Source organism: Zea mays, chromosome 1, assembly GCF_902167145.1.
Source record: "Zea mays cultivar B73 chromosome 1, Zm-B73-REFERENCE-NAM-5.0, whole genome shotgun sequence".
Classification (NCBI taxonomy): Eukaryota; Viridiplantae; Streptophyta; class Magnoliopsida; order Poales; family Poaceae; genus Zea; species Zea mays.
In genome coordinates, this window is record NC_050096.1 from 183,545,419 (window position 1) to 183,559,192 (window position 13,774).

Genomic DNA, 13,774 nt, shown 5'->3' on the forward strand with positions numbered 1-13,774 from the left:
CTACATTGAGTAACAAGTGGAAATGTGATGAGTTGATATAAGCTGTTGATTGCTAATAATGCTTGCTACTATGTATGAGTAGATAGTACACTTTTAGCCTTAAGAGAGTCACACTTAAATTGACAAAGTTAAAACTTGACTTAGAAACTCAGCTAGTGCTTTTGGCAACCAAACCCCACAGCCAAACGGTTGCATGTCTAGAGGTAGAGGAGTAGACTCCTCACACCGGGTAAGTCTAGCTGAGTATTAGTATACTCAGCCTTGCTTGTGGCATAATTTTTACAGGTTCTCTGGAGGAAATGGTTGCTGGAGTGACTTGGCCGTCCATCTTGCCACCGGGTTGGACTGTCGAGTGGGACCCTACCTCGGCTGAGGAGGAGCATGAGGAGTGATGGGACAGGCTTCCCCATCTCTCTGTTTATTTACCGTTAGTTTTATTCCGCTGCACTTCGAACAATGATGACTACTTTTGCAAAACTCCTATGATGATGTAATGACTTAATACTCTTTCATGCATGGTTTTATGCTTTATTGTATTTGCTCTGTGACTCACCATCGAGTGAGATTGTGGTACTTGATCCTGTCAGTGGCGGTGTCGGACTAGATCCGAGGGATTGACGGGTTATTCCCATTTAAGTGTGGTCTAGCCTTTAAAGCAGGACTCAGACACTTAAGTTGGAATAAATCGGGCAGTTCCGCCACAGTGTTATACAACCTACTGTGGTTGTTCAAGGAAATGAGATGGTATTGGTTATATTGGGACTACTGAGTTCTATATCTACAAGTAATTCTGATCTTAATTGTGATTCTTTTAAAATGTTGATTAATTCAATTTGTGGTTTGAATATCTCGTCAAAACAATTCGCTTGCTGAGATGTTTCATCTCACTCTTGCATTACTCAATGCAGGTGCTTGTTGCTCATCAAGGGAAGTGGGAGTAGCAGCACATCCACCTTCACTCTCATAATAACGCTGCTTAGGCGCAGTCATGATTTAATTAGAAGCTTCTTATCAAAGGATGTTTGTTTCTAACTAGTTGTGCGCACTGATTAATTTAGTTCATGCCGTTATGGTTATCTTCCCATTGCTAGCAGATTATTAATGTCTATCATGTTTTTCTTATCATGATATCTATTTATACTTTGTTGCTTTCCTGTTTATGCAATTTTCAAAGGAGATGCTGTCGAAATTTTATATACGAATGCTAGATGTGTAGTTTAGTAGCATTCTGGGGTGTTTATGGATCCCGGGGTGTTACAAGAAGAAAGAAGAGTCTACATCAAGTAGGCTCCCCATCGACGCCTCCAAGCTCGACAACGAGGAGATGGCGCTCATCATCAAAAGCTTTCGCCAAATCCACAAGCAAAAAAGGGGGAAGGACTACAAGCCCCGCCCCAAAAGTTTGCTACAAATGTGGTAAATTTGGTCATTTTATTGCAGAATGTCCATTATCAAGTGATAGTGACAGGGGCGACGAAAAGAAGGGAAGAAGGAAGGAGAAAAAGAAGTATTACAAGAAGAAGGGCGGCGATGCCCATGTTTACCGGGAGTGGGACTCAGATGAGAGCTCCACCGACTCCTCCTCCGACGAGGACGCCGCAAACATCACCGTCAACAAGGGTCTCCTCTTCCCCAACGTCGGCCACAAGTGCCTCATGGCAAAGGACAGCAAAAAGAAGGTAAAATCTAGAGCCTCCACTAAATATGCAACATCTAGTGATGAGGAGAACTCTAGTGATGATGAGGATAATTTACTTGCCCTTTTTGCCAACCTAAACATGCAACAAAAGGAAAAATTAAATGAATTGATAGGTGCTATTCATGAGAAGGATGAACTCTTGGACAGCCAAGAGGACTTCCTAATTAAAGAAAATAAGAAGCATGTTAAGGTTAAAAATGCTTATCTCAGGAAGTAGAAAAGTGTGAAAATTTGACTAGTGAGCTAAGCACTTGCCATGATGTTATCTCAAATCTTAGAAATGAAAATGCCACATTAATTGCTAAGGTTGAGAAGTTAGATGTTTGTGATGATTCAATTGTTAATCTTAGAAATAATAATGCTAGTTTGATTACTAAGATTGACAAATTGAATGCATCTCTCTCTAGCCTTAAAATTGAGAATGAAAAACTAATTGCTAAGGCTAAGGATTTAAATGTTTGCAATGATGTTATTTTCAATCTTAGAAATGAAAATGTCTCGTTACATGCTAAGATTGATGAATTAAATATTTGCAAACCCTCTACCTCTACCATTGAGCATGTTACTATTTTTACTAGATGTAGAGATATTAATGTTGATGCTATTCATGATTGCCTAGTCTTAATTAAACAACAAAATGATCACATAGCTCAACTTAGTGCTAAGATTAATGAGCATGACTTAGAAAACGAAAAATTTAAATTTGCTAGAAGCATGCTCTATAGTGGGAGATGCCCTTGCATTAAAGATGGCATTGGCTTACAACAAGGAGACAATGTCAAGCTTAATACCCCTAGAAAATTGTCTAACTTTGTTAAGGGCAAAGCTCCCATGGTTCAGGATAACGAGGGTTACATTTTATACCCTGCCGGTTATCCCGAACATAAGATTAGGAGAATTCATTCTAGGAAGTCTCACTCTGGCTCTCATCATGCTTTTATGTATAAGAGTGAGGCATCTAGCTCTAGGCAATCAACCCATGTTAAATTGCCTAAAAAGAAATCTCCTATTGCATCAAATGAGCCTAACATTTCATTTAAGACTTTTGATGCATCATATATGCTCACTATCAAATCCGGGGGCTCAAGTTGGATAATCGATACCGGGTGCACAAACCACATGACTGGGGAGAAAAGGATGTTCTCCTCCTACGAGAAAAACCATGATCCCCAAAGAGCTATCACATTCAGGGATGGAAATCAAGGTTTGGTCAAAGGACTTGGTAAAATTTCTATATCACCTGACCATTCTATTTCCAATGTTTTTCTTGTAGATTCTTTAGATTATAACTTGCTTTCAGTTTCTCAATTATGTAAAATGGGCTACAATTGTCTTTTTACGGATGTAGGTGTTACTATCTTTAGAAGAAGTGATGATTCAGTAGCATTTAAGGGAGTGTTAGAGGGTCAGCTATACTTAGTTGATTTTAATAGAGCTGAACTCAACACTTGCTTAATAGCTAAGACTAACATGGGTTGGCTCTGGCACCGCCGACTAGCCCACGTTGGAATGAAGAATCTTCACAAGCTTCTAAAGGGAGAACACATTTTGGGACTAACAAATGTTCACTTTGAGAAAGACAGGGTTTGTAGCGCATGTCAAGCAGGGAAGTAAGTTGGTGTTCATCATCCACACAAGAACATCATGACGACTGACAGGCCGCTCGAGCTACTCCACATAGATCTATTCGGCCCGATTGCTTACATAAGCATCGGCAGGAGTAAGTACTGTCTAGTTATTGTGGATGATTATTCTCGCTTCACTTGGGTGTTCTTTTTGCAAGATAAATCTCAAACCCAAGAGACCTTAAAGGGATTCTTGAGACGAGCTCAAAATGAATTCGTCTTAATGATAAAAAAGATTAGAAGCGACAACGGGATGGAGTTCAAGAACTCACAAATAGAAGGCTTCCTTGAGGATGAGGGCATCAAGCATGAGTTCTCTTCTCCCTACACACCACAACAAAATGGTGTAGTAGAGAGGAAGAATAGAACTCTACTTGACATGGCGAGGACCATGCTTGATGAGTACAAGACTTCAGACCGGTTTTGGGCGAAAGTAATCAACACCGCTTGCTACGCCATCAACCGTCTCTACCTTCACCGAATCCTCAAGAAGACATCATATGAACTCCTAACCGGTAAAAAGCCCAATGTTTCATACGTTAGAGTCTTTGGTAGCAAATGTTTTATTCTTATTAAAAGAGGTGGAAAATCTAAATTTGCTCCTAAGGCTGTAGAAGGCTTTTTACTTGGTTATGATTCAAACACAAGGGCATATAGAGTCTTTAACAAGTCCACTGGACTAGTTGAAGTTTCTTGTGACATTGTGTTTGATGAGACTAACGGCTCTCAAGTAGAGCAAGTTTTCTTGATGAGCTAGATGATGAAGAGGCTCCATGCGTCGTGCTAAGGAACATGTCCATTGGGGATGTGTGTCCTAAGGAATCCGAAGAGCCTTCACATGCACAAGATCAACCATCTTCCTCCATGCAAGCATTTCCACCAACCCAAGATGAGGATCAAGCTCAAGATGATGAAAATTAAGATCAAGAAGAGCCACCTCAAGAGAAGGACAATGATCAAGGGGGAGATGCTAATGATCAAGACAAGGAAGATGATGAGGGTCCAAGGCCACCACACCCAAGAGTCCACCAAGCAATACAAAGAGATCACCCCGTGAACACCATCCTCGGCGATATTCAAAAGGGGGTAACCACTCGATCTCGTGTTGCTCATTTTTGTGAACATTACTCCTTTGTGTCTTCTATTGAGCCATACAGGGTGGAAGACGCATTAAGGGATTCAGATTGGGTGTTGGCAATGAAAGAGGAACTCAACAACTTCACGAGGAATGAGGTATGGCACCTTGTTCCACGTCCTAACCAAAATGTTGTAGGAACCAAGTGGGTCTTTCGCAACAAGCAAGATGAGCATGGTGTGGTGACAAGGAACAAAGCCCGACTTGTAGCCAAGGGATATTCACAAGTCGAAGGTTTGGATTTCGGTGAAACCTATGCACCCGTAGCTAGGCTTGAGTCTATTCGTATATTACTTGCCTATGCTACTTACCATGGCTTTAAGCTTTATCAAATGGACGTGAAGAGTGCCTTCCTCAATGGACCAATCAAGGAGGAGGTCTATGTTGAGCAACCTCCCGGCTTTGAAGATAGTGAGTACCCTGATCATGTATATAAACTCTCTAAGGCGCTTTATGGGCTCAAGCAAGCCCCAAGAGCATGGTATGAATGCCCAAGAGATTTTCTTATCGCTAATGGCTTCAAAGTCGGAAAAGCCGATCCTACTCTCTTCACCAAAACAATTGCAAATGATTTGTTTGTATGCCAAATTTATGTTGATGATATCATATTTGGGTCTACTAACAAATCTACATGTGAAGAGTTTAGTAGGATCATGGTACAAAAATTCGAGATGTCATTGATGGGGGAGTTGAAGTATTTATTAGGCTTTCAAGTCAAGCAACTCCAAGAGGGCACCTTCAATAGCCAAACAAAGTACATTCAAGACATTCTTACCAAGTTTGGGATGAAGGATGCCAAGCCCATCAAGACACCCATGGGAACCAATGGGCATCTCGACCTCGACACGGAAGGTAAATCCGTAGATCAAAAGGTATACCGGTCGATGATAGGATCTTTACTCTATTTATGTGCATCTCGACCGGACATTATGCTTTCCGTATGCATGTGTGCAAGATTCCAAGTCGATCCTAAGAAAGTTCACCTTAGGTCCGTAAAACGAATCTTGAGATATTTAGTTCATACTCCTAAGTTTGGCCTTTGGTACCCCAAGGGATCCACTTTTGACTTAATAGGATATTCAGATGCTGATTGGGCAGGGTGTAAGATTGATAGAAAGAGCACATCAGGGACTTGTCAGTTCTTGGGAAGATCCCTAGTGTCTTGGGCTTCAAAGAAACAAAATTCTGTAGCTCTTTCTACCGCCGAAGCCGAGTACATTGCCGCAGGCCATTGTTGCGCGCAATTGCTTTGGATGAGGCAAACCCTTAGGGACTATGGTTACAAATTAACCAAAGTTCCTCTCCTATGTGATAATGAGAGTGCAATCCGCATGGCGGATAATCCTGTTGAGCACAGCCGCACTAAGCACATATCCATTCGGTATCACTTTTTGAGGGATCACCAACAAAGGGGGATATCAAGATTGCATATGTTAGCACCAAAGAAAAATTAGCCGATATCTTTACCAAGCCATAAGATGAGAAAACTTTTACCAAACTTAGGCATGAGCTAAACATTCTTGATTCTAGGAATTTTGATTGATGTTTTGCACACATAGCTCATTTATATACCTTTGATCATATCTCTTTCATGTGCTATGACTAATGTGTTCTTCAAGTGTATTTCATGCTAAGTCATAGATTGAAAGGGAAATGGAGTTCTTCGGCGAAGACAAGGCTTCCACTCCACTCGATCAAATTATCTCCACTTCGCCGTCACTCCGCATCGCTCTCCAATTTGGTATAATCTTCACTCATATATTATTTGCAAAAGGGGGAGAGAAAGTCTAAGGGCTTATATTTCACTCACAAGTATCCGTTTTTGGTGATTCATGCCAAAGGGGGAGAAAGTATTAGCCCAAAGCAAAAGGACCGCACCATACCACCAATTTCAAAAAATGTAGTCTTTCAATTTTGTATTAAAAGAAGTTTTTCGATTGGTATCTTATTTTTTATATGATTTCAAATTGGTATAACCTCTTTCAAAATTAATATCTAAAACCATCTTGAACACTAAGAGGAGAATTTCATTGAGGGGGAGTTTTGTTTAGTCAAAGGAAAAGCATTTGAAACAGGGGGAGAAAATTTCAAATCTTAAAAATGCTTCTCAAAATCTTATTCATATACCTTTGACTATTTGCAAAAAGACTTTGAAAAGAATTTCCAAAAGAGTTTGCAAAAATAAAACATGAGGTGCAAGCGTGGTCCAAAATGTTAAAATGAAGAAAGCAATCCATGCATATCTTATGAATGTATAAATTGGTTTAATTCCAAGTAACCTTTGCACTTACCTTATGCAAACTAGTTCAATTTTGCACTTATATATTTGCTTTGGTTTGTGTTGGCATCAATCACCAAAAAGGGGGAGATTGAAAGGGAAATAGGCTCACACCTTTTCCTAAATGATTTTGGTGGTTGAATTTCCCAACACAAATAATTGGACTAACTAGTTTGCTCTAGATTATAAGTTCTACAGGTGCCAAAGGTTCAACACAAACCAATAAAAAGTCCAAGAAAGGGTTCAAATAAAAAGAGCAAAAGACAACCTGAAAGGGAAATAGGCTAAAACCTTTTCCTAATTGATTTTGGTGGTTGAATTGCCCAACACAAATAATTGAACTAACTAGTTTGCTCTAGATTATAAGTTCTACAGGTGCCAAAGGTTCAACACAAACCAATAAAAAGTCCAAGAAAGGATTCAAATAAAAAGAGCAAAAGAAAACCGAAGGCAACCCTGTTCTGGCGCACAGGACAGTGTCCGGTGCACCAGAGTGGATCAACTCCAACTTGCTAGCTTCGGGTTTTCTGGGAGCCACTCCGCTATAATTCACCGGACTGTCCGGTGTAGCATCGGACTGTCCGGTGTGCCAGCAGAGCAACGGATAACTGCGCCAACGGTCGTCTGCAAAAGTCTACAGTGAACAGTGAACAGTGCAACTGCGCGCGCAGAAGTCAGAGCAGGCGCCAAATGGCGCACCAGACAGTGAACAGGACCTGTCCGGTGCACCACCGGACTGTTCGGTGGCCCACATGTCACAAGCTCCAACGGTCGAACCCTAACGGTTGGGTGACGTGGCTGGCGCACCAGACTGTCCGGTGCGCCCTTCGACAGCAGCCTTCTCCAACGGCCATTTTGGTGGTTGGGGCTATAAATACCCCCAACCACCACTCTTCAAGGCACCCAAGCATTCACTACTCCACATTCAATACAAGAGCAATACACAACACTCCAAGACACAAATCAAAGCCTCCGATCAAATCAAAGTCCACAATTCAACTCTAGTTTTTTAGGACTTGTGAGGAGATCGACTTGTGTTCTTTTGTGGTTCTTGTTGCTTGGTTGGCCTTTCTTCTTTCTCCCACTCTTACTCTCAAAGCCTTGTAAGCAAAGCAAGAGACACCAATTGTGTGGTGGTCCTTGCGGGGTCTAGGTGACCCAGGAAATCAAGGAAGGAAGCTCACTCGGTCTAAGTGACCGTTTGAGAGAGGGAAAGGGTTGAAAGAGACCCGGTCTTTGTGACCACCTCAATGGGGAGTAGGTTTACAAGAACCGAACCTCGGTAAAACAAATCATCGTGTCATTCGCCTTATTCTCGCTTGTGATTTGTTTTTGCCCTCACTTTCCGACTCGATTATTTTTCTAACGCTAACTCCAGCTTGTAGTTGTGCTTAAAGTTTATAAATTTCAGATTTGCCTATTCACCCCCCCTCTAGGCGACTTTCAATTGGTATCAGAGCCCGGTACTTCATTAAGGGTGCGTTTGGTTTAAGAGCGGTAGAGAATGGAGTGGCTCCGTTCCTATTGTCTAGTGTTTGGTTACAAAGTAAGAAAGAGCGGAGCGGCTCTGGGAGTGGCTCTATTCCATTATGCAGCTGATATCCAGAATGAGTCCGCTCGGCCAAATCGACCGGACCTGAGTGCTCCGGTTCTCTCTACTCCTTCGTTCTCTCTCACGCGAGCAGTGCACTTTGAGCCGCCGTCGTGAGGAGCTCCGCCCGTCCGCCGTCACCCGTCAATTCAGGTGAATCTGCCACCACTTCTTCTCCTTCCAGCCCCCTCTTCTCTTCCCCCACCGGCCTTTCCTCCTTTGCTGTTTCTGCTTCTGCCACCGCCCCCTTCCTCCACGCCGTCAGCAGCCCTTCACCAGATCTGCTGGGTGCAGGGAGCTTCACAGTGATGGATCTGAAGATGGATTTGAATAGGAGGGGGAAATGGCAGAAAAGACCCGGTAGCTAGGCCCTATGTATGTCTCTATGCCCGTTCGTCGCCGGATCTGGCCAACCGCGTCTCCCAGTCCAGCGGCGTTCGTCCTGCTGGCTGCTGGCTGTGGGCTCAATGATACTCGGCAACGAGTAGCAGGTCTCAGTGATGGTGCACGTCCTGCTAGCTGTTGCTGCGTGCATGCTTGCTTTTGCTGCAGGGTGTCATTAGGTACGGTGGCTCCAGCCGATTATTAGGATTAGGTAGCAAGTTGCTTGCTCTACCGGTGGGTGCAGCGGATTATTATCATGATGCATGTCTATTATTACCGAGTTGCTTACTCTGCACATTGGACTGAGCTCTGACTGATTGCTTGCTTGCTCCGGTCTATTATTGCCTACAGGGCCAGCCGAGGCTCCGTCCTATTATTGCAGCAACACTTTGAGAAGAGAAGCACATGCAACATAGGCTGACAGAAGGTATAATCTTGTTGCAACTATTTACTATGTGCCTTGTGTGATTATGTGGTATGTTAGCAACTAATGACTTTAACCTTGTTGTGTATAATATAGATGGATAAGAAGCAACAAATTTTAGTTTACACAGCTGCGTCACATATGTTGCTTTCAATGATGGCCATGGTTATTCAATCTAGAAAAAGAAAGCGTTCTGAATCTGTAGAAACAATTACCTATGCTCCAATTGAGGGGAGAGATAGAATGAGAATTGAATATCTTAATAATAAGATATGGAAAAATGATGTAACTTGTGTTAGTATGCTTAGACTCAATAGAGCATCCTTCTTCCGATTTTGTAAATTATTTAGGGATCGTGGCCTTTTGCAAGACACCATACATTTGTGTGTTGAGCAGCAGGTTGCGATGTTTTTAAATACTGTGGGTCACAATGTTAGGAATAGGTTAGTTGGCACCAATTTTGATAGGTCCGGTGAAACTGTTAGTCGCTATTTCAACAAAGTACTTCACGCTATTGGAGAGCTACGAAAGGAGTTTATTAGGCCACCATCTACATCAACTCCAGCTAAAATTGCAGGGAACCCAAGATGGGATCCTTACTTTAAGGTGTGAGGCTACCGTATCTTCCCTTCATTTTAAGGGTGGAATTCAGATTATAATTGCTTATATTTTTTTGCATTCTAATTGAATAATAGGATTGTATTGGTGCAATAGATGGCACACATGTGCGAGCATCTGTTCCTAAACACATGGAGGCTTCCTTTCGTGGTAGAAAGAGTTATGCTACTCAAAATGTCATGGCAGCAGTAGATTTTAATCTTCGATTCACATTTGTCTTGGCCGGTTGGGAGGGGACAGCTCATGATGCACTAGTCTTACGTGATGCGTTAGAAAGAGATAATGGTCTTCGTGTGCCTGAAGGTAAATACAACTTGTGTAGCTCATTACTTTAGTCATGAAATATAATACCTAGTGTAGCTCACATACATATCCCTTGTATGCTAGGCAAGTTCTACTTAGTCGATGCCGGATATGGAGCCAAACCTGGATTTATGCCCCCTTTTCGTGGAGTACGATACCACTTGAACGAGTGGGGAAATAATCCCGTGCAAAATGAGAAAGAATTATTCAATCATAGACATTCATCTCTAAGAGTTTCAGTAGAGCGGGCATTTGGTTCATTGAAGAGAAGATTTAAAATTCTTGATGATGCTACACCATTCTTCCCCTTCTCTACACAAGTAGAAGTTGTGGTTGCTTGTTGTATTATTCACAATTGGGTTATACAAGATGGAGGTGACGACTTTATCATTCCTGAGAGTGAGGAATTACCTATCATTAATCATCAAACATCTTCGCATGGACAAGCAATAGAACATGGCATTATGGTTAACTTTAGGCAAGAACTTGCCAATGCTATGTGGGAAGACTATCATGCAAACACTATTTGATTGTTATGTATTTTCCAGTATCTCTATCATTTGTATGGACATGTATCTTTTATTTGTAAGGACATCTATATGTTATTCGTGTGGACATATTGCTAAATTTTGGAAGTATCTTTTATTTGTATGGACATGTATCTTTTATTTATATGGACATCTAGGTCATGGATAAGGAGACAAGTGGTGCAAAAGCTGGTGGTGGACTATGTCAATGGACACCAACTCAATCCACATTTGTTCTCACCTTTCTTAGCAACATTGTTGCTGATGGCACTAAAACCTCCACTGGCTTCAAGAAAGTTCATCTCAATGCTTGTGCTAAGGCTCTCAACGACCATTTTAAAATTATAAGGACAGGCGATCAAGTTGCTAATCACTTGAAGACATGGAAGAAGAAGTACATTAGGATCAACTACCTTAAGAATTTGAGTGCTGCTCTTTGGGATGAAAATGAATTCATTGTTTCTCTTGATCACGAGCACTACAAAGAACATATGGCGGTATGATTTTTACTAGCCTTTTATATTTGATATCACTGTCCTATGTCGTTTATTTATTAAGTGTTGCACTCATTGTCCTACATATAGCTATGTTTTGATTTAAGAATATATGATGATCATGGTTGAGGGAACTCTCATATAGATATGTTCTGATTTTTTTAACCTAAAACCATCTATGCATTAGTGCAAGAACAGTGGTGGGTGTTAGAGGCTATGTTCTGATATATTAGCACTGCATATATGAATTTTATCTGCAACTTTATTATATGTATATGAATTTTATTATTTGTATATGAACTTTATTTCTGGACACTTCATATATCTGTTTATATTTAATAAGTTTTGCATTCACTATTAGGACCCAAAAAACAAGGCTGATGATGAATATTTGAACAAGCCTCTTTCATACTATGGTTTTCTAGCTACAATCTTTGGCAATAGTGTTGCTACCGGTCAGTATGCAAAGAGCTCTAATGACCCACTTGGGAATGATGGGGTGAACAATGGTGCTGATGGCAATGCAGAAAGTGGGGGGATGAATCATGGGATTGATAAAAGTGTTGTAAATGATGATGCATCTTCATCAGCTAAGCCCGCTAAGAGAGCCAAGACTATTGATGATATCAGAAGAAAGACTGATTGCTTGGTTGAAGCATTTGATCGTGGTAGCGAAAGGCTAGCAAAGGCAATTGAGAAAGCAAGCAATGCTTTACCAGATGGTTTGTTTGAAGCAGTGGACAGTCTCCCAGGTTTTCAGCTTAACCACAAGTCTCGATACTATCAGCATTTGGTTAGGCATCCTAATGATGCCCATGCTTTCATGAATCTACCATTTGATTGGAAGTTGTCGTGGTTTTCGAATTTCGTTGGTGACAATTTTTAGATTGTGAGTCATGATTAGTGTCATGGTGTCTGATGAATTGAACTTGGTATGTCATGGTGATATGAACTCATGTATCGTAGTTGTTTGATGAACTATGGTTATGTGTTGTGATTTTGCTTGTGTACTTGAACATCGCTGGTGATGAACTATGGTTATGAGTTATGGTTGTTGGGTGAAGTATGAATATAAACTCATGTTTTGGTATTATTAAAATGTTTTAGAGCATATAACTCATGTTTTCAATGTTTTGTACTATGGATATGAACACATTTTGTTCCTGCGCACATGTTGTTGGCGAGTGGAGTGATGTTGAACAAAAGCAGCTCCATTCAGCAGAAAGGCCAATTGGGCACTCGAGTGATGTTGCTGCGGTTCTGCTCTGGTACATTCCACAACCAAACAAAAAACTGAATGGCTCCGCTCTAATACACTCTCCAACCAAACAAAAAATGGAGCAGCTCCATCCTGCTTACCAAACATAGAACGGAGCAGTTCTACTCTCCAAATCTAGAATGGAGCTGCTCCACTCCGGTGGCTCCCCAACCAAACACATCCTAAGAGCCTAACCGCTCAAAGTGATGTCGGGAGCTCACGCCAAGAAGGAGATGGTGACCAGCGAGAAGCCCGACACAAGCCACAGGAAGGCTCCATCGGGGGAGTCCGGCGACAAGAAGAGGGAGGAATCACCTTCCCGCGTCAAGTCGCACCGGAGTGGCGACAAGAAGAAGAAAATGAAGAAAGTGGTCTACTACGAGACCGATTCTTCGTCGCCTTCCACCTCCGGCTCCGACACGCCGTCCGTCACTTCTAGGGGAGCATCTTAAAACCGAAAACCAAACCCGAACCCGAACAGACCGAATTGTCGATCTATTCGGGTTCGGGTTCGGTTCCTATATGTGCTACATTTCGGGGTATGGGTTCGGGTTCGGTTCCTAACCTTTAAAATCCAAATAGACCTAATAACCCGAAATATAAAAAAAGTTCTTAATATGTGATGGTATTATTATATGATTTATGAACTTATTAGCTAGAAATAATGATATCATCTTAACGATAGTATATATATCTTTGTATGCAAATTTTTATAGTCACTTGTTGTAGTAATAGTACTTTCAATTAATTATTCATTGTATATATTTTAACAAATATACTAGTATCTCTACAATTTGGGTCTATTCGGTGGACCAAATAGACCGAACCGAAATTGTGAGTCTATTCGGGTTCGGTTCCTAAATATTTTTGAAAATTTCGGTTCTCATTTTTCAGAACGCGAAATTTCACAAACCCGAATAGACCGAACCAAATTACCCTAATAGACCGAATGCCCAGCCCTAGTCACTTCTAAGCGCCATGAGCGCAAGAAGTTTAGTAAGATTCCCTTACGCTATCCTCGCATTTCCAAACGTACTCCTTTACTTTCCGTCCCACTAGACAAACCACCGGTTTTTAACGGTAAAGATTATTGTATGTGGAGTGATAAAATGAGGTACCATCTAACCTCACTCCACGCTAGCATTTGGGACATTGTTGAGTTTGGTGCACAGGAACCATCCGTGGGGGACGAAGGCTATGACTCGGACGAGGTAGCCCAAATCCGGCACTTCAAGCCCCAAGCCACTACTATACTCCTCGCCTCTCTAATTCGAGAGGAGTATAATAAGGTGCAAGGGTTGAAGAGTGACAAAGAGATTTGGGACGTACTAAAGACCGCACACGAAGGAGACGAGGTGACCAAGATCACCAAACGGGAAACGATCGAGGGGGAGCTCGATCGCTTCATGCTTCATCAAGGGGAGGAGCCACAAGCCAT

General features: G+C 41.7%; 1 protein-coding gene across 1 annotated transcript; it reads left to right on the forward strand.

Moving 5' to 3' along the window:
• Positions 1-9,166: 9,166 nt before the first annotated feature.
• On the forward strand, positions 9,167-11,964 carry LOC103645095 (uncharacterized). Its single transcript, XM_020542812.2, has 5 exons — positions 9,167-9,742; positions 9,832-10,057; positions 10,142-10,524; positions 10,743-11,081; positions 11,440-11,964. The coding sequence occupies exons 1-5, from the start codon at positions 9,233-9,235 to the stop codon at positions 11,962-11,964; spliced, it is 1,983 nt and encodes a 660-aa protein (XP_020398401.2). The 5' UTR covers positions 9,167-9,232.
• Positions 11,965-13,774: the final 1,810 nt, after the last annotated feature.